The sequence below is a fragment of the Argopecten irradians genome, chromosome 1 (assembly GCF_041381155.1).
Source record: "Argopecten irradians isolate NY chromosome 1, Ai_NY, whole genome shotgun sequence".
Taxonomy (NCBI): Eukaryota; Metazoa; Mollusca; class Bivalvia; order Pectinida; family Pectinidae; genus Argopecten; species Argopecten irradians.
In genome coordinates, this window is record NC_091134.1 from 15,159,275 (window position 1) to 15,179,862 (window position 20,588).

General features: G+C 33.4%; 2 protein-coding genes across 4 annotated transcripts in view; one reads left to right on the forward strand and one right to left on the reverse strand.

Moving 5' to 3' along the window:
• The window catches only part of LOC138318720 (retinal rod rhodopsin-sensitive cGMP 3',5'-cyclic phosphodiesterase subunit delta-like), a 108,333-nt gene extending 106,409 nt beyond the window's left edge, over positions 1-1,924 (reverse strand). The window contains exon 1 of the mRNA XM_069261364.1: positions 1,760-1,924. Coding sequence (XP_069117465.1) covers positions 1,760-1,800 — 41 coding nt within the window. The 5' untranslated portion in view covers positions 1,801-1,924. The remainder of the gene's footprint in view (positions 1-1,759) is intronic.
• A 228-nt stretch (positions 1,925-2,152) lies between these two features.
• LOC138318706 (peroxisomal targeting signal 1 receptor-like) lies at positions 2,153-19,523 on the forward strand. 3 transcript variants are annotated; one of them, XM_069261334.1, is made up of 17 exons: positions 2,153-2,262; positions 2,661-2,791; positions 4,964-4,999; positions 5,370-5,405; positions 5,710-5,833; positions 7,349-7,529; positions 7,987-8,134; positions 9,009-9,128; positions 10,821-10,942; positions 11,159-11,216; positions 11,557-11,700; positions 12,119-12,189; positions 12,626-12,811; positions 15,668-15,746; positions 16,417-16,503; positions 16,844-17,001; positions 17,297-19,523. In XM_069261334.1, the coding sequence occupies exons 2-17, from the start codon at positions 2,696-2,698 to the stop codon at positions 17,496-17,498; spliced, it is 1,848 nt and encodes a 615-aa protein (XP_069117435.1). In that variant the 5' UTR covers positions 2,153-2,262; positions 2,661-2,695; the 3' UTR covers positions 17,499-19,523. The 3 variants fall into 3 exon arrangements, with proteins under 3 accessions (XP_069117435.1, XP_069117445.1, XP_069117454.1); XM_069261344.1 differs by having other exon boundaries at positions 2,153-2,258; XM_069261353.1 differs by lacking the exon at positions 9,009-9,128.
• Positions 19,524-20,588: the final 1,065 nt, after the last annotated feature.

Consider the following 20,588-nt stretch of genomic DNA (forward strand, 5'->3'; position numbering starts at 1 on the left):
CCGTGGAAGTTTGTTTTTTCTAGATCTTAGTATTGTAAGATGTATTACGCCTTCGTGGTGACATAAATTGAGGTCCACGGTATCAAGGCTATGGCTTAAGTATTCTTAATTTAAAACTTATCCTAATGAAAAGAAAATTTAACAGCCATTGTTATGTCTGTTTTATAATAATATAAAATTAACAACTTTTCAAATATGCTCTCAATGTTTGTTTTAGTAAAATACCCAAATATGACCCCCCAAAACATAATCTTTACCAACTATAAAAAATGTTCTATTCATATAGTTTATGCTATACTATGTCGAAGTACAATGTTCAAAACTTACCATCAAGACTGCTGAGCAGTTGAAATGGCTCAGCCCAGTATAATCCCACTGTTCGTAACTTCTAATAGTTAAACTTGGCGACCGGTGCGACGTGATATCCTTATAAGTCTGTGTCTGGTCATGGTCACCTGTAGTCTGCAGCTATATACGAGTGTACCGCTATACCATCCAATGATTGACTGGCACTGATCACTGGAGAGATCGGCAGTACTGAGTATCAGAGAGAGACGGCCACTTTAAGCAGTGATGCAGCTACTTTATTGAACACTGTATCAGAGCTATCTGGCATGCATTAGTCTTCATATAGCGGAGCCTGGAGGGTGGATACTCGCGTCTGAGATGCTTGCTTCTCACGAGCTCTTAAACTATCGACTTCAAGTCAAGTTTTGCATCAAGAAGGATAAGACTATAATTACTGTTCTTCAGTCGCATTTTGATATAATACTTCCTAAAACATTTCGAAATAATTATGCCATAGTATCTCGAGTACATTGTATAATTTTGTTGTCATATTCAAACAATACCCTGACCCATATTTAAAGACCTGTATCATAAACCACTTTAAAGATTCAAATATCTAAAGATACTCGAGTGATTTAAAACCTAAAAAAAGTAGTTTCAGAATCGGAGTGAGGAGAATTATACCATATGGAATAAAATGGAATCATTTTAAAGCGCGAAGATGAGATGCTAAACTTCAGAAGTATGGTAATGTCATGAGAGCATCTGACTTAACATTGTCGTAGCCTGATGGTAAAACTTTGACACTCGCATCTCAACGGACGGCCGTCTGCTATCTCCTAGACGTTTTGCCTTGGAGTCCTACCGATTCTTGCATATAATTCCCAACATAGTGGCAGATATATTTGATGATCACTCACAGACGAAATCTCAGATGCAAATGATCCATTTAATCGCATAAAACACAAATATATAACAAACTGTATAGCCGGCTTCTCAGTATAATGCTACTTATAATGGCATCAGAAAAAAACCCACATTTTGTCTGATTTCAAAACCTTTAACACTCCTCGCATAGTTTCATTATGTGATGAGATAACTAACTATATGTATACTTCATACATCAGAATATTAAATTTGCATTTAAAAATCGCACATGGAACAGAAGATGTAATTTTGTTATACATGTAGCTTTGGGTTTATCCGAATGGCCATCGATATTAAGTTTTGTTTGTTTGTATATTTGTTGTATTAAAGTCCTATTAACAGTCAGGGTAAGTACACAAATTACAACTTTACAAGTATAGCATTGTCTCATGGAGCCGTACCAAATACTGAAAATGGCATTTTGCATGCAGGATAATTTTACCGAATACCGTCACGTTTGTAAGAAGTAATTGAATCGTGAGCTCACTGGATGTCACAATCAATGTCTTATTTGGGGTTAAGATATGACAAATTAAAAGGATACAATTTGAACCCTTTAAGGATTTCTTCAGCTGAAGTAGGCATCTTCTTCGAATGATGATACACACAAAAATAATTTGACAAATCAAGATGTAACGTGTTTTCGTCCTAGATTTGACACTCTTCTCTAATGTCAACAATCCAATATGGCCGACCAAGCACCTTGTAGATTCATACGCATACATCACAAATCAAGATCTTTAAAATGTTTGTACAAAATATATAGAATATCCTGAGACACCTAACACTTTATATTGTAGTAATAAACAGATAACTTGTCGTTGAAATAGAAAGTATTGAAAAAATAATATCAACTATTTGCTTATCTCCGATTTCATAACAGATGCGAACTATATTTCCATACCACCCTATCAACCGGAAAGCGTATTACTCCGTCTTCTGAGTTGGTCGGTCATTTTTTGTGAACGATGGACCCTGAACATGACGGGTGAAAGTGCTCAGTTCACATGAGAGATATGCACCTCTAGCATTAGTTTTCTTAAGTTTGTATGTCACGATTTCAATATTTTTCCCCAAAGCTGTAATTTCAATCTATCAGAAATCTGACTCTAAGCTGAACTCTGACATTGTTTTGACTGTTGGTCATGTGAAGCATAGGTATTTAGCACGCTGATAAGTCCAAGACCCACTATAGACTAATATATAGAGATAAATATTAGTCTATAGTGGGTCTTGGACTTATCAGCGTGCTAAATACCAATGTGTGAAGGAGCGTAATATGTAAACTTTCTTCAGTCTCTTTCAGTTTCATAATTACGGATAGATTTTCACGATATATCTAGGTCATAACAAAATTATCGTCTCAAAACTTACATTTGTATTAGGTATCTGATAAAATTATTGTTTACAGTATGTAAATAAATTATTGTTTCATTGGCAAACAGATACCTTCATGATTGCTTTATAAACAACGTTCAAGATGGCAATGAGAAACTTGGTTGAAGGGGAGTGTGGTGGAAGTAACTCCTTGATGAAGTTGACCAGTCATTTTACACAGGACAAGGCACTTAGACAGGTAATACTACCCATTTAGTGCCTGCATGCTTACATTTAATGAAGACGAATATGCTGAAGTTGTATCAAAGTTCTTCTGAATTGAGTTCTTCTAATAATTATTGTGACATTCATAAATTCAAAACAGAACTGGAAGATATTTTAATTAACCATTAGAAGGTTGGGGGAAACCAATAAGTTATGTATTATATACAAACTAGAGAATTATACCCCAATTGGAGTATGGATTTGATTACTAAAAAGTTAGAAATGCTTTCAAATGAACTTTTTCCAGATATTTTCACAAATTGCATTTATTTAACTATGATAATTAACACAAATGTAAGAATTAGATTTATTTACATGTTGGAAAGTATTGAAAATAGATGCAACACTTTGAGAAAAATTTGAAAAAAAGTTACTAAGTAACATGCTAACAAACACTTCTACTGCACAAATTTTAGTAAATTGTACTTTATCTTGACATATATTAATGCAATATTTTTTTGAAAAGTAGGGCAAAGGTTGAGATTTAAACAATTTAGGCTATTTATAGTAACAAATCCATACTCTAATTAGGCTATTATAGGTTAGATTCCATATAACACTTAAAGAGATGGTTTTCCCTGACCTGATTAGATTGAATAAAAGCCAATTATAATATATAATGTGCTGTGCATTGTCGACAGAAATGTTATAATCTGAACCTCAATGTAAAAAATATGAGAATTCTGGATAACTTGTATATATATATGGATAATAAGTTACTTAAACCATTTTATAACTAATAGATTGTAGTGGTGGTCAGAAACTTCTAGGATACTTTTTTAATCTCTCTAAAATTATGTAGAATGCTTTTATATTAGGTAAGTCTGAGAAAAATTTAATATTTTGAAAAATGTCGGCCTTGTTAAAAACATTACATGCATGTTTCAGGTTACAACTGAAAAAAATAAATTTGAACGGAATTTTTTCTTTTATTTAAATATTCTATTGAGGCCAATTAAAATGTCTGCTTTAGGGTTACATTGGCAAAGTAAAATTCAGGGTTAGGTGGCTAGAGGATTTTTGTTTCTGTTTTTTTTTAGTGTCTTTAAAACTCTAAAATGAAAACTTCCGAAACCAACAGTCTGAGGTAAAAATCAGACTTTTTAAATATTTTTTTCTGAGAAAAGTGGGAAAAAATTAGGGTAGGTAGGGGTATAAAAAAATAAGGGTCGGTCGGGTAAACCCTAAACAAACATTTTTTTTTTTTTTTGCCTAATTTACTTATATCATAATAAGATTAAATCTCCATATTCAAATTTTAGTTTTATTAACTATGATTTACTTTTAAATGATGATGTCAACATCATAGTAAGAACTGTGTCACACCATATTTTATTATGTCCCTGTTGTAGTTAATTATCCCCAATATGAAAACTACTTACTAGAATAGCAACTTAGCAAGTGCATACATGTATGTTTTTCCACTTACTTACAAACTATAATAGCAAATAAGATAACCATTAATTCAAGGTTTGAATTATGTCACTTTGGTTTACACCAAATCTGTTCCCCACACATTTTCTGTTTCTGATCTTCAAATGATCATATGTGGAGATTTTTCTTATTATTGGAGGTTAGAAGACAGAACTTTATTGCTTTTATGAACCAGATGGTATTAATTGTCAATTATTGTTTTAACTGTAAAATAATATAGGCTGGTCTGATAAATGTAACATTTGTACTATGTATTAAAGCTTAAGATGCTCCACGGCTGACAAATGGTATTTTTTTCACTATCAAAAACAGCAGCAGATGATTTAGTATTTTTCTTCAGTTACAAAAGTTATTTACTTTACACCATTACTGCCATTGAAAAGTTTGAGCTTCTAATTTTACTTCAAGTTCAAAATATAAAAAAAAAAAATAATTGCATCCCGAAAAAATTCCGTGGCACTATATCCTATATGGAATGAAGTACTGATTGCGCATGACCCAAAGGCAAAATAAATTATTGTACATTATTTTTTGTGTTAATTAGACTTTTGTATACATGATTAAACACTCATCATAGTTCAAATGATTAATATCATTTTTGCTCTGTAGGCGTTGGAGCATCTTTAACTAAGGTGCATGTTCAGTTTTTGCTCCTTTGCTAGTTGAATTGTGACAAATGATATTACTTACCCTACTGGATTTGTTTTTGCAGGAAGGTCTTGGGAGGCCCCAATCCCATTTAGGAGTGGTAAGTATTGTTTTATATATAATATTGTATATCACTTTGACTGAAAACTAAAGCTACAAAAGAATTTGATACTTGTATATTGGTGGAAAAGAAATTTTATGATGTGTATAGCTCATTTCGCCCCAATATACATATACAATTAGCTTTGTTGTGTTGACTATGTACACAAAAATAATTCTGGATCAAAATGGGATGTTGTCAAATCCTCTTGTCAAATGTAGTGATAATTAGGATCTGTATTTTAATCATATTGTCTAAAAACAGAAAATCCCATCCAGTAAAACTATACCAGTTCCATACTTGTATTTGATTGTTGTAAAATAAGTTTATTTTAACATGATATATTTATTTATTTTTTTTCTTTTAACAGGCAAACCGCCCAATTACAGAAATATCCGAGCATGAGGTTAGTGGTGTAGTATTGTATAGGGTGATCTTTTTTAGATATGATAGTGATGTACAGTCAAAACATTAACAGAATAATCTTACGAGAAAATCAATGTCGATCAATAAAAGAATTACTGGTATAATCATAAAAATATATAATGTACATGAATTCATGATCCGATAATAAGATTAAGACTACACTTTGCTATATTTGGGATAATTTATATTCTTTGTTTATTGAATAGTCTTTTTGATTTTGGTATTTCAAATTTCTTGATAATATAGTTTGATAAGATGCATCACATACAAATATTCTTTTCTAGTTGGTGGATGAGTTCCTGTCAGGGCCGAGGACATCTATGGCTCCACAAACGTTCCACATGGGTGGGCTGTTACAGGAAATGAGAGAGATTGAAGAAGCTGAATTAAAATATGCTCCACAAAGAGGTAAGTGCCGAAGCAGTAGCTTGTATAGCCTTAGGGCAAAGCAAAACTACAATATAAGCCATATATATTATTTGGTTGGGAAGGTGAATGAAACGCATGCAATGTATGCATTTATCACCATGTAGAAAACATTCACACCTTGAAAGGCTTTTGAACATTAAGCATAAATTAAGACCCCTCTCATAAATATCTGCTTTAATATGGCAGTATTCTGTATTTTTTTTTTTTTTTTTAGTTATAAAACTTGGAGCTTTATTATCCCACCGCCCAACAAAAGTTGGCGGGGGATAACAAATGGGTTCCTGGTCCGTCCGTACGAATGGTCGGATTTCACGGAGCATAAAACTCTAAAACAAGCAGTAGAGATATTTCCATGGGAAACTCATACAACACACATTGGTCTTATGGTCTAGTAGTGCCTTTTGCTATTTTTAGATTTTCATTTTTTTGCAGCATGGTATTTTTTCCGTAACCATGGAAACATCCATATATGGGTGATTGAAAATATGCAAAATATTTTTTGTACCCAGGTTCGTTTCCGGAGCTTGAGGGGCAGGGTCAAAAGGGGTCAATTTGGCTTTTTCCATATAAATGACTTCTTCTCTACAACTAAGCATGGTATAGCACCCATAATGCAATGGTAGCATCCTTATAGGGTGGGGATTCCAAATTGTGCAAATGATGGGGCTGACCCTAGCACCCATAATACAATGGTAGCATCCTTATAGTGTGGGGATTCAAAATTGTGCAAATGATAGGGCTGACCAAAAGGGGTCAATTTTGCTATTTCCATATAAATGACTTCTTCTCTGCAACTGAGCATGGTATAGCACCCATAATGCAATGGTAGCATCCTTATAGGGTGGGATTCCAAATTGTGCAAATGATAGGGCTGACCCCGGGCCTGAGGGGCGGGGTCAAAAGTGGTCAATTTCCATATAAATGACTTTTTCTCTGCAACTTAACATGGGATTTGCGCTCATAATGCAATGGTTACATCCTTATAGGGTTTGGATTCAAAATTTTTGCAAATGATGGTGGCTGACCCCCCTGGGGGCCTGAAGGGTGGGTTTCAAAAGGGGTTAATTTTAGCTATTTTCCATATAAACGACTTCTTCTCTGCCAGCTAAGAATGGAAGAGCACTTATAATGCAATGGTAGCATCCTTATAGATTGGGATTTGAAATTGTACAAATGAAGGGCTGACCCTCGGGGCCCTTAGACGGCAATAGATGCGAGGTCAAAAAGGTCACATTAGATTAGGCTACTTACTTACATATAGATTACTTTGTCGTCTGAACCTATGTATTGGATAAGCATAATTTGTATGGTATCAATAGCATCATTGTATGGTTGTGATTCAAAATTAAACTTTGGTAGTCAATTTTGCTTATTTTTTTTCTAATTGTCAGAGTCTTGTGATAATTACTAACAAAAAACCAGGTGAGCGATACAGGCCCTCTGGGCCTCTTGTTTTTTTTAGTTATAAAACTTGGTTATTGCTATTTGCTTCAGCCCTAGGGATTGCTGAGCTGGCCTCACAAGACAATTGGGCATCAGAGTTTCTGACCGACGGAAAGGATGCTGGTCACCAGGAATGGGCTGATGATTTTATGTCACAGAAACCTGCAATCTTACCATCCACCGATGTCAAATGGGCAGAGGACTATCTCGATCAGTCTGAACACAGGCCCTGGTTGGTATAAAATTCGAACATTGAAATTGTACAAAAGTACATGAATTGTTATTTAATCTGAAACACAATACATCAAATGTTATATTTTGTAAACTTGAAATCATATTTATATTCATGTAACCAAAATTTGATTTGTTTATTGTTCTTCATTAAAATATTCTTTATACTATATGGCAATATGTTAAAGTTCATTTAACTTGAATGTGCAGGTAAGATTTATTACATTGTGATGTTCCATAATCTTCAATTTAACTCACTTGCTTTAATTATCATATTAATTGTATACAATATAGATTTAGATCTTGTTTGTCATTAAACTCATTTCTGACATATCAGAATTAAAAACTAAGCCAAAAATTATTAATGTTGTATGATGTTGCATTGGTACAAATACCAGTAGATATTTTAAAATATTATATTTCTGAAATGTTTGAATGACGCCAGAATGTTTTTATAGGACAGAAGAATTTGAGAAGGAAGTGTTGCTAGATGACTCTAAGTGGGTGGAAGACTTTAGTACAGAGCAGACCAATGATGCTGAACTATCTCAGACGGCAAAGAAACTAGTGGGAGGTATTGATGATCCCAAACTCGCAAACTCTGAGGTAGGCTATAGCCTGAAATGTTTGTTATATTACCTTTTGAATTTATACAAAATTTAAATTGTCCTTTTAGATTTCGAAAGTGTTTACAAAACATGAAAATATGTTGCAGTTTTCATTTTGATAAAGGGACATATTTTTGGATCAACGCATAATTTGATGAAGTTCTGTTAACAAGGCTTGATCAGATATTCACTGCTTTTAGCCTTTCCTTATAAACAGAATATCCTCCTTTCCCATTTTCCAGAGAGTCCTTGCATTTCCCTTTTACCTAATCTTTCCAAGCTTTCCTCTCCATTGGATTTATAGTTAATTTATAGCATGTGCTAATTGGAAATACATGGGAACTACATAGATTTATAATTATATTCATTTTAATTATAAGGGTCTATGGTCTAGTAGCAGACCACTAGTTCAAATCCTGGTATGGCGTGATGTTGTATCCATAATAAACAAATATCTAGATAACTTCTAAACGAGCCTTGTGATTGGACAGTTCAAAGTGTTAATGTCATCTGACTGCTATACACGGTGAAATGGTGGCTCATATTGTTACCAATACTGCTTAGGGATTAAGGAACTAGCTGCTAAATACATAAACCATCATGATCATCAGCACTATGTAAATTTCTTTTGTTTGTTAGAAATAGCCATATAATCAGTTTACCTATATATATTCATGAACACAAATAAATGACTTAATCTTCATATCATCAAAATCATAGACATTTTTTACTTCTACTCATCTCTTAACTTTGTCATAATGACATTTATTAGTCAATCGTGATCAGCATGAAGAATGATTTAAGTTCAAATTTTGACTAAGTAGTAGGAGTTTAGCGAGTAAACTTGACATGGTGTATAAATTTATCCCCAGTTTATGAAGTTTGTGAAGAGGATAGGCGATGGAGAAATAACAATTAAAGATAACGAGGTTGTAGAGAAATCGTCCGTGGACCGGGCTGATGATTGGGCTCAGGAATTTGTAACCCATCAGGTACTACCTAGCCTAGATACACACCTCTCCTCCCCTACGCCAAGGCTTTTTGTCTCTCTCCTATTGTGCTAGTTCAGCTTCTTTCTCTTTCATGCACATCACTCATCACTTGTATGTCTGAGAGTGGAATAAAATCTGAAATCTGAATTAATTATTCAAAATAAGCTGTTGTTGTCAACTGACCAATCTTTTTATAATTCATAAGAGTTTGTTTAAGTCTGTTTGAAAAATACATTAAGTTGATAGTTGCATGCTCTTAATATATCAAGATATGAACTATTGTCTTTTTTTCTGCTGTGTTAAAAGGTCAGTGGAACATACAAATTGATATAAAGTAGTTATTTGATTGTTTCAAATTCAGATGAAACTTAAGCTAGCTTCACATGCATTTCCAATTCATCAAATAAAGTGTAATCTAGCTCAGTGACACGTTCCTATTTAATTACCTTTCCATCAATGAATGATTCTTATTTCATCAAAAGCAATAAATCTCTGTTATGAAGATCAGACACACAATTTTGTTTATATGAAGATTTAATTTTTTTGCTTGCTACATATAGAGCTATACTGCATAATTTCTTCTTTGTTGTGAATATTTTGTTTTAATTTGTGTTGTTGCCGTTGTCTCTTTTCGGTTATTGTTATAAATTGTTGTGTAATGTGTTATAATAATTTGTTTTATTGTTACCTCTATTCATAATTACTATACTATGGCATTGTCTTAAAACACGCAATGCTGCTTTATATGTAAATTCACCTGTCACTTCTACTTATAAACTAACTAAGACAAAGTGAAGTCCATGATGGTATAACTGACACCCAAAACGTGACCATTATGACATCACTAATGTTGACACGGTAACATCAAAATGGCTGTTCCCTCTTGTGGATTAAATCGTCATTGATAACAGTTTTCCTTGTCTAACTTAAACAATGTTAATGTAGAGATCCCCGTAATGGGTTAATAACGTAAATATAAACTAGCGCCCATTATGAAGATTGTCTGCAAAGCTCTGGCATCTATATAGACCATAGATTTTGTAGGAAGACAGTTTAATGCTTAAATGTTATTTCAGAATAAGATCAATTTGAAACAAGGAATATTGACATTGTCAGTGTTTTTGTCCATTGTTAATAATTTGTCCTTTGTTACAGTCATTTTCTATTGGACAATTTGAGCACAATGACTTGTCATTGAGTTAAAAATGTCTGTGAATAGATTTTGACAAACTAAATCAAATATCCATGAGACCTTAATTCAATTTGATAATTGAACTATATGATATCTACTCATAATTTCAAAGATTAGCATTGAGAGCATTTTCTGAAATATTTCAGGTGACAGTTGAGTCTACTGTGGACTAAAAATATGAATTTTTGAGTTCCAAATCACCCTCACTCCTGTCCATTCCTGCTTAATACAGCATTGCAATTTTGACTCCTTGATAAGTGGTCATTTATTTATCTGTAACTGGTATGATTAAATAATATATTATTATATTCAAAAACAAATTATGCTAACTTCTTTTTTACCTACAGAATTGAATTAGTTATAATCTAACCCATAGCTCTACTAATGCTATTGTGCTTTGAGCAAATTCTTTTTACTAATACAGTTACAGTTAGTAGTTACAGTATTTCTAATGTGAAGCATTTGTTGTACGTACTGACACCTGCATGTTTCTCCTTCAGACTGCTGGTAAGTCTGTGGTGGACCAGTGGGAGGAAGAATTTGCTGAGTTAACAGGAAGTAGAAACACTGCAGATGAGGACTTCTGGGAGAAATTACAACAGCATTGGGAGGATGTAGATAAGTAAGTATCTCAGAAACGTTTGGTTCGACCTTGGTTTATATGGTAGCCAGTAAGCTTGATTTCATCTTGATTTAAATATGTGTAACATATGTATGTGTAACAGCAAGATATTCTCTCTCGGTTGTCTTCAATTTCATGTAATATATTGTATACCTGGTATTCTTGCTGGTTTTTTCCAGAGTTTGTCTGTACCTTTACCTGTATTTATGTTTTCAGAACTAGAGAAGATGGCCATCCTTGGCTGACAGAGTTTGAACAGTCAGAGCCTTATAAGGTAACATTTTAGATTTTTTTTTTAAAGTTTTAAGAGGGATGAGAGGTCATCTAAATAATGAGGATTTATAGAATCCCTATCTAGAGGGTGCAAAACAAAATCACAACTTGAGGGGTAATTCATGTGTGTCAATTGCCCTGAAGAAAAAAATATGAGACAATAGCCTTAAAAAAAGAATTTTCATCGAGACATGGGCATTTCAACAGTACAAGTATTATGAGGTTAGTTATAAACTTTAAAACAATACCCTCTTTCAGGTTAACATGTTTGAGAATTAATGAAAGATTTTTGTTTTATTTTTTCCCCAAATTAAAATTATTAGTACCTAATTATCTTTCAGGCATATGAGTTTGAACAAGAAAATCCTCTGTTGGATCACCCTGATCCGTTCCAGGCCGGCAAGGAGAAACTTAGTGAAGGAGATATTCCAAATGCTGTCCTTTTGTTTGAGGCTGCTGTACAGAAAAACGACCAGCACATGGAGGTTAGAAATCTCGAGCATAACACTGGTTTATTGCCTTATACAACGTAGTGATTAACAAATGAGCTTGTGATTGCCAAGTTAAGGAAAGAAAATTGATTATTTTTCATGTGATTTTTTTGCCCTTTTCCAATTTGCATTCATTAGTCCATGACTTCTGACGGATGCCAATTATCTTAAAATTGATGAGGGTTATATAATTACTGTATGTTAGAAGGGATAGGGATACTTCTCTGCTTATGATGACTGCACATGTCATATGTAACAGAAATTAGTCAATTTGATAATGCTGTCCACAGTTATTATAATGCAACTCCAGAATTTATATTTTTAAGATACATTATACAGGTATATTTACTAAATACTGATGTACAATTCTTGACAGATTGTAATGTATAGGTATACTTACTTTGATTGACAGGCCTGGCAGTTCCTGGGCACATCACAAGCAGAAAATGAACAGGAACCTGCTGCCATAGCTGCACTAAAACGGTACTAACAAAGTTTTAAAATGTATTCAGAATTATATAAGTTTTGATTTTGCTTGCCTACTCAATAAATTGTACACTATGTTTATATCAACTGATTGAGAAGAAAAAATATTTACACAAGATTTAAAAATGTTTTGTGGAATAATATAAATACACTGTATAAATGTATTAAAAAAATACAATAAACTTCTTTTGAGCACAATCATAACTCAGAAGGCTTATCAACACTGAGAAGAAATCCTGAGAAACTTTAGAGTATGATGCATTATACACTTGATTGTACATTCAAATGAAAGATATTTGTCAAGAAATAGAAAATTCTCTTATTACAGAATATTGATATTACCCATCATTTTGGTGTAAGAAAGTTCATGGTAAACACATTTTACTGTAGCATGGAATTATTATTTACATGTAACTTCTATCCTATGGTGTAGATGTCTGGATCTGAGTCCTGGAAACTTGACAGCCCTCATGGCCCTAGGCGTGAGCTACACCAACGAGTCTCTGGCTTCACATGCATGTCATGCCCTGAAGTCCTGGCTAAAACACAACCCTAAATATTCAGCATTGATCCCAGGAGAGCTGGGGAACGAACCCAAAGTCTCCTCCTACGTGTCCAGGTAATTCATTAGAGTGGGTTATTCTGGTCCGATAAATAAGCTCATTACTTTAAGTGAAAGCCAACCATGGTCTAGATTTGGAAAGATTTTGGATTGTGTGGTTGAGTACACTTTATGTATGTCTTCCAAATGTTTGTAGTTGGCACGTTTTGTTTTTGTAGCTTGATAACTGCACCTACTTTGTTTGTTTTATATCATTAGCAAAAAACGTTTTCGGGGTATATTAAATTGGGCTCTGTCCGTCTAAGATGCTATTCTGGACTACAACTTAAAAGGCTATTCAACTAAGCTCCATGGAACTTTCTGTATATATCACACTAGTGCCCTAGCTGTATCTTTTGCTATTGGTTCAATAATTTCTCAGTTATAATGGAAACATTTCCAAATCTAATCTAGCACAACACCAGTCTCTATTTAGATATTAGACAACCATGAAACATGCATAGGTTCTACATCAAAATAATACTGTGGGATCCAGGGGTGTTGCTATGCTCTACGGCACCTTGCTAAAAAAAAAAATTCGATATTGTTTTATTTCATCAGGTAAAAGACATAATTTATTACTACTATGATCAGTGGTGCAGCTGTTGTTATCAGTCAAATATTATTCTTTCTGAAAACTTCAATGCATGATATAGGGTATATTCAACCCATAAATATGTCACTGAAGTTAAACTTTTTAATCTTCATCTGTCAAATAAAGTGTTACTAGTCGATTTATGCATATTGCACATTTTCACTTCCACTTGTACTAAAAGATGAAAGAAAATCAACCCCACACCTTATTTCTGAAAAGCTTTTGATTTTGTTACTTTGGGCAGACAAACAGCCATACTTAATCCTAAAAGATATGCTATGTTCAGGTGAGCGGCCATTACTACTCCTGCACTGAAAGCTTTCATAATCAGAAAGAAAATTTGTTTAATGGTAGAGGGTTTTAATGTTTTGTTTATCTCTTCACTCATATTACAGTAAACCTTTGGTTAGTTCGAACAAAATCAAATGAATATTGATGGACCAGTTGGAATTATCCGAAATTAAGCTTCAGGAAAAAAATTTGAGTTCGAACTATCCGAGATGAAATCAGTAAGAATCAGTTTTGAGTACCGATGTACCTAGCATAAGCAATGTAGGACAGAAAATCTATAGGAAACGTATATAGATTACTGATTTACCTCAAAGATAATATTCAATCTATTTCTCGTAAACATGAGCATTTAATTTGTGAATTTATAATTAATATTTGAGCAAATGCCGCATGCATATATGCATGTGGACAAGACCCCAAAACAGCACCGTGCACGATCGCGGCCTGAGATAGAAACTTTATTCAAAAAACAGAAAATCTACTAAAAGATCTTTTTTTATATTTTGTAACAAACGTTAATTAGTCTAATTATTTATTTTTTTAGTTAAAGAAAGTCCAGGTGAATTTATGAAACTGCTATTGAAGATATTTGTTTACATTCCGTTCGTAATATTAGGTCACAATCGCACTGTGACTGTCAGATTATCCAAAACCCGATTGCACATATTGTCTGCTTCTAAAATAAGACACGTTACTAGTTTTAAGCTGATGAAAAGCTACGTATGATATCTATTGTTTAATTTGCCAACAAGTGGATTGTTTGGGCTGGAGCTAAATATGTAATCACACCCACTTGCTGTAACCCAGCGGCTGGCTTTTGATGCTCGCTGTGACACCTCGCAACTGGCCTGTCCAAGCAAGTGTGAGGCATGTGTTTACAGGTTATTTAAATCCTTGACCGGCTAACTAAAGATAGACTGAATGCATATTTTAATGAGGACTTAAACTGATATCTGTGTCTAGATTGGACTTTTAGCAAACATTGGTGATTTCTTCCATGTGTTTCCATCAAGTACAGCGAGTTCAAATTTACATTGTCAGGTCCTAAGAATTTAGTAAGATTAAATATTTCATCTTGCTGTTTTGTGTACGATATATCGGCATTGATTTATTTTATAACTTAAAATGTTCATGTTAATTTCAATTATCTGTCGTATGGTCATTGTAATGTTCATTTATACAATCTTTATTCGAAACATTTTTGTTGCAATATGCAAAATATATCATCATTTTTAGTGACCCCATTTGCCGACAAAATCTTACCTTTTCGTTCATATTTTGACGTGTTCGAATTATCCGAAATAGGATTGATTATAAAAAGTCAGTGTTCAAATACCACTAGCTAAAAAATTTCAATTTTTCTGGAAAAAATTGCGTGTTCGAACTATCCAGCGATTCGCATTAACCAGAGGTTTACCGTAATTAGTAATATTTCAGTGTCAGGCAATTAATTTTCCATATTGCTGGTACATTTCCTTTTGCAAATCTGTTTCTGCTTGGCTCTTTAATGAGAATGACAATGATAACATTTGGTGTACAATAAAAGCCATTTCACGCGTTAGTTACAATACAGTTACAATAACAAAATCTTTGTATAAAACAGTAGAAAATTTTAAAAAGGTGGTATTAGCTACATATCAGCCTCCGATGTTTTCTCTAACATATTAAAGCTATCTCACTACCCTTTCCCTGCACTCGTGATATCATCACTAGTACTTGTGCCAATGAACAGCATATCCAGTCAAACTTCGTTATCATTAATCAATAGAATATTTTCCTTGACGAGTTATCGTTGATAGAACATGAAAGTTGTTGCTCTTTTCTTTGAATTTTACGTTGTGAATTACATGTAATGATCATTTCAACACAGACTACTAGTGTTGACAATTGCGGTGAACCTTATAAATGGGGATAATGCTCCACATCATCAGTAAATGTAGTAGGGATAATTGTTGATCTACATACCATTGTGTTTTCTATAACTACAGTTCAGAGCATGAAGAAGTCAAAGATTTATATATACAGGCAGCAAGAATGTTTCCCAAGGATATTGATGCCGATGTTCAGGTATGTTAACATATGGCATTTAAAGAAAACAGTAAAAATAACCCTCAATTTGGGCTGTTTTACTGCTATTCAGTGATAATCAAAATATTTTGCATGACGATACCTTAATGTTTGAGTTTTAGCGGCATATATTGTATGCTATTCAGAACATCCAACTTTTTCTGGGCTCATGGTCAGCGACATATTGTATGCTATTCAGAACATCCAACTTTTTCTGGGCTCATGGTATTTTAGAGGTCAAAGGGTGAAAATGTTTTATTGTTTAAGTCCAAAATAATTGATATTAGAGTGGAAAGGATATGCATGTATTTGCATGTAGATCACAGGTTTGTAACTTTCAGCTCAGAAAACAGTGGTGTTCTACAGTAAGTGTACAGTGTGAGAGTGTGTTTCTTTGAAAAATTAAATGACTTATCGTCAGTGACAGGCAAGTCTTTCTGAGAAAAAAACCTTATCTATAATACATGTATTTCTTTGGCATGGGACAGAAATCCAATATATGTTGATATAGGTAGCCGCGTGGATTAAGATCTCAGATTTAGTCTGTTATTATCCCACCTTTTAACTACAGAGTGGTAAAGGTCGCTATTAAAATTCAGTGGCTATTTTACCACATGGCTCGAGGTGCTATTTACATTAGATTTCATTTCTAATATGTCTTCCATTACAGAGTGGTCTGGGGGTGCTGTTTAACCTCAGTGGAGAGTATGATAAGGCTGTCGACTGTTTCTCTGCTGCTCTGCAAGTCAAACCAAAGGTAATTTTTATAGATCACTGGAGAATTCAACTGCACAAGTGCCGTCTGCAAAACAAGGAGATATACATGTTTCATTATGTTGATGGTAGTGCTATGTAATAACTTGGTTTCTTTTGGCTAATCAAACTTAAACTTCATTCAGACAGTCAAACTTTTTGCTAAAAAACATGGCTTAAATTCAATTAGCAGAAAATATTTATACCTTCTCAGAGCTAAGACAATTTCAATCATATACTTAAGGTTTCAAAAAAAATTATTTGATTTTTCGCTGAATCATATTTATTAGGTTAACAAAACTAAGGCTTACTGCAGCCACAATAAAACTATATTTTTGCTGTAGGATGCGTTGCTATGGAACAAGTTGGGAGCGACCCTAGCCAATGGTAACCGGAGTGAGGAAGCAGTGGAAGCCTATCATCATGCCTTACAGATTGCACCAGGCTATATACGGTCCCGATACAATCTGGGTATCGCCTGTATCAACCTAGGGGCTCATAAGTAAGCACAACAATGTTTTATATACGGTCACGATACAACCGGGGCATCGCCTCATCAATCTCAGAGCTCATGAGTTGGCAAAACAATATTTATTTTAAAAACCTTACATTTTCACTTATCAAAAATTGTATTATATTTAAAGGAAAGTCATGAAGTTAAGTGTGTAAAGTTAAGAGTCCAAAGGAAAATTTATATTTTAAGTTTAAGATTACTCATATATTGTTTTTTAAACTACTTCCTGATTCTGATTATTCTGTCACCTATTTTAATGTGGCATGTAATCTTAATTTTTCAGAGAGGCAGTTGAACATTTCCTAACAGCTTTGAATATGCAGAGTCAAAGTCATGGACTAAAAGATCCTCAATTTGTGATGTCAAAAAACATTTGGAGTACTTTACGAATGGCTGTTTCGTTGATGGGTCGTCCCGATCTTTACGAAATCTGTGATAAAAATGACTTAGAACGATTGAAACAAGAATTTGGCATGGGATCATGATGTAAAACTAGCTCAGTGTCGGATAGCTTATGTAGTAGTCCCTCTGTTTCAAAGCAACTTAATGCTCAAGAGAGTCTCAAATGCTTGCCCGGAGTACTACGTATGATGCTCAGTGAGTGAAGTAAAATGACAATAAATCACTGTAGCAGGCTGCAGTTTTATCATATTCCTCATCTTTGCAAAATCTTATTCTAATTACTTCAAATTCTCTGAAAGATTCTGAAGTTTTTAAATCTTGAAGATAAGGAATGTTGATTTAACATTGGCCATGAGTTTTACCTTAGATATGTCTGATACTGAGCGACTGAGGTTATGTTTTAAGATGTATGGTTTTGTTAAAGTTTAAATCTTCAGTGTATGGATGCTCGTTTGGAATTATGCAGTAATATCCGTTGTGGTACTTTTTAAAGCAAATGTACTAAAGAACATTAATTCTAGATATAAAAGAAATCATGTTATTTTAAATATGTTTTGTTTCATTTACAAGAACAATAAGATATTTAAATTTTGTTATAAATTAATTTGTGTTGTGTTTCTTTTCCACAAATTGAACACAAGGACTGCTCAGTGTGTACAAGGTAAAAGGAAGAAGGGCATCAAGTCCATATATTATGGCATTCAGGAAGTTTATACTAATGGTGAAGTTTGGCTCAGTTTTGCATTTTCTTCCACCAGTGTTCCTAACATAGGACAGCATTGTATATTCATTTGGTTGCTGCAAATGAATACTGAATGTTTTACCTTGAATTTATTTTGTGAACATGAAGCACATTGGACAGAGTACGTATATATCCAAGGGAGTTTTCATCTTTCCCATTATCCAAATATTGTCAACCAATTATAACAAATTTAAATGATTACCATTGTTGTATCAGGTGAACTCTCGTTGTGAATAAGCACTTTTATGACTTTGTGATTGAACTTGAATTACAAAAGTAAATGTGTTTCGTATTTGATTTGGATAATTTTTGTTACACAATAAACACATATATAATTTCATTATTAGAATTTCACAGAAAATTTGATACTAGTTATAGAATTAAGGCATTCTGATTGAGGTTATAGGGTAAAATATTTTTCAGTAATATAGCTGTAAATGTAAGCAAATAATGTGACTGTAAGATTTTACTTTACATCTCGCCTGTTGCACCAATACTAATATATTTTACAGTTTTAGATATGGAGCAACCATGTTAAACCAAACTTCAACAGTCCAAATGCTGCCATCAGCAGTATTAATATCATGAGTATGTAGGCTACAGTAAATGTTCATATGTCAAATCAGATATCTTCGGAAACTTCCTTTTCTTTGCCATTTATCATCATCATTAAACCCTCACGTTGGTTATACACAAAGTTATAAGCTTTCGCAGCTCTTACTCTAAACTTTATATAGTGCATTTAGATGTATTTCACCATTAAAAAGAATATCCATTTTTAGTTTTGGGAGTTACCCACGTCTATCTGGTCCCCATTGTGTAATATGTCACATCCTGCTTTCAAATTAAATTGAAGCAGTGATTTTTTTTTTGATTTTTTTTTTTTTTTTTTGTACTTTTTTTTTTTTAGAGGGGATGGTTGAGAAGCATGTTTATCTATTAAGTTTATTCTTGTTTACCAGTTTTTTGGTAGAAATGTTTTGGATTTGTTTAAATTATTTTAAACAATGATAGTCTAACTATTAAACAGATGATTACCCATCAGGAATAAGATAATGCTTCATTAAATTATTTATTGAATCAATCAGAAGGACATATATTTAAATAATAGAAATTAATATTCATTGATAATTTGTATATCTATATTAACCCCAGAAAAGTATTTTAGAATGGGTTAGTGGTTTCTAATCAGATCAACATAATTTTCTTCATTTTTATATTATGATGTACTACATGCATGTGTATATTTGTGATAGAATGAGAGAATTATTGGTATAATTATTCGAACATAACGGCAGATTTTCTACTGGACCCTGTTCACATGTGTTGTTGGTAAGGATCCAAAATAAAGAATAATTTTACAAAATTGTGAATTATATGATCTTGGGAGGGGACCAAAAAGGGGGTTAAAATTGTGTCTTTCCACCTGTTATCTAAATAACAAATATTGTGTTGACCATGGGTCTCATGGGGGATGGGGCCTGTTAGGGAAAAACGATTGGAGGATACTAATTGAATCCTATTAAATCTGACAGGGGACCGTTTAAGGGGGTCAGCAATTTCACAACCAAGTCACAATATAATGATTTCTTGATTTATACCTGATTTGATCATGTTGTTTTTAGCAAAATTTTTTAAACCAATACCTTCTTCAAAATAGGATTTAATAAATTCTGGAAATTTTACTTTTCATAAGATGGAAAATTTAAATTGACCCTGGGGGTATCGCGTTTTTGCTTATAGCCATCAAGGAATGAAATTTTTTTCATTTAGTGCGGGGCAGAGGGGCGGGGCCAAAGAAGGGGCAAATAGGCTCATAACTTTACAAAAATCTTCTTTCTAACCTAATTGAACTTAAGGTGTTTTATGAAAATTGGACCCTTGGGTCCGATTTGATTTAATCTTTGAGCATTATTTGCTTGGTCAGAACTTATGGGATGGCAAATATGGGGCCAAAAAACGTGTCAAATAGGACTGAAAACTTGAAACTTAGGGAATTCAGCATTTTAAAGTACTTTACATATGACCCTTGGGTCTAAGGAGGGTCAAGTTTACTTTAGAATATATGGAAAAACAACATTTTATGAACATTATTTGCCTATTGTTACTTAGGAAATTATCAAACTGGAGTTAGAATTATTAGCCTGAGATGCATTTTAAACATTCCATTATCCATATTGTTTCAATGGCTGACCCCCAGGGGCCAGAGGGGCGGATGCCAATAAGGGTGGTCAAAGATTTTCAAAAATCTTCTTTTTGAAATCACATATTTGATACTATTTTTGGAAGGTTGCCCTTTACCAAAAAAAATTGTGAAATTTCATGGTCCTGGGGATCTCAGTAGATACCTTTCCCTGGGGAGACTATAGGTTTATAAAGGTTAGGAACATTATATGTGAGATTTTAGGAAATTAAAGTCAAATCTGGGTTA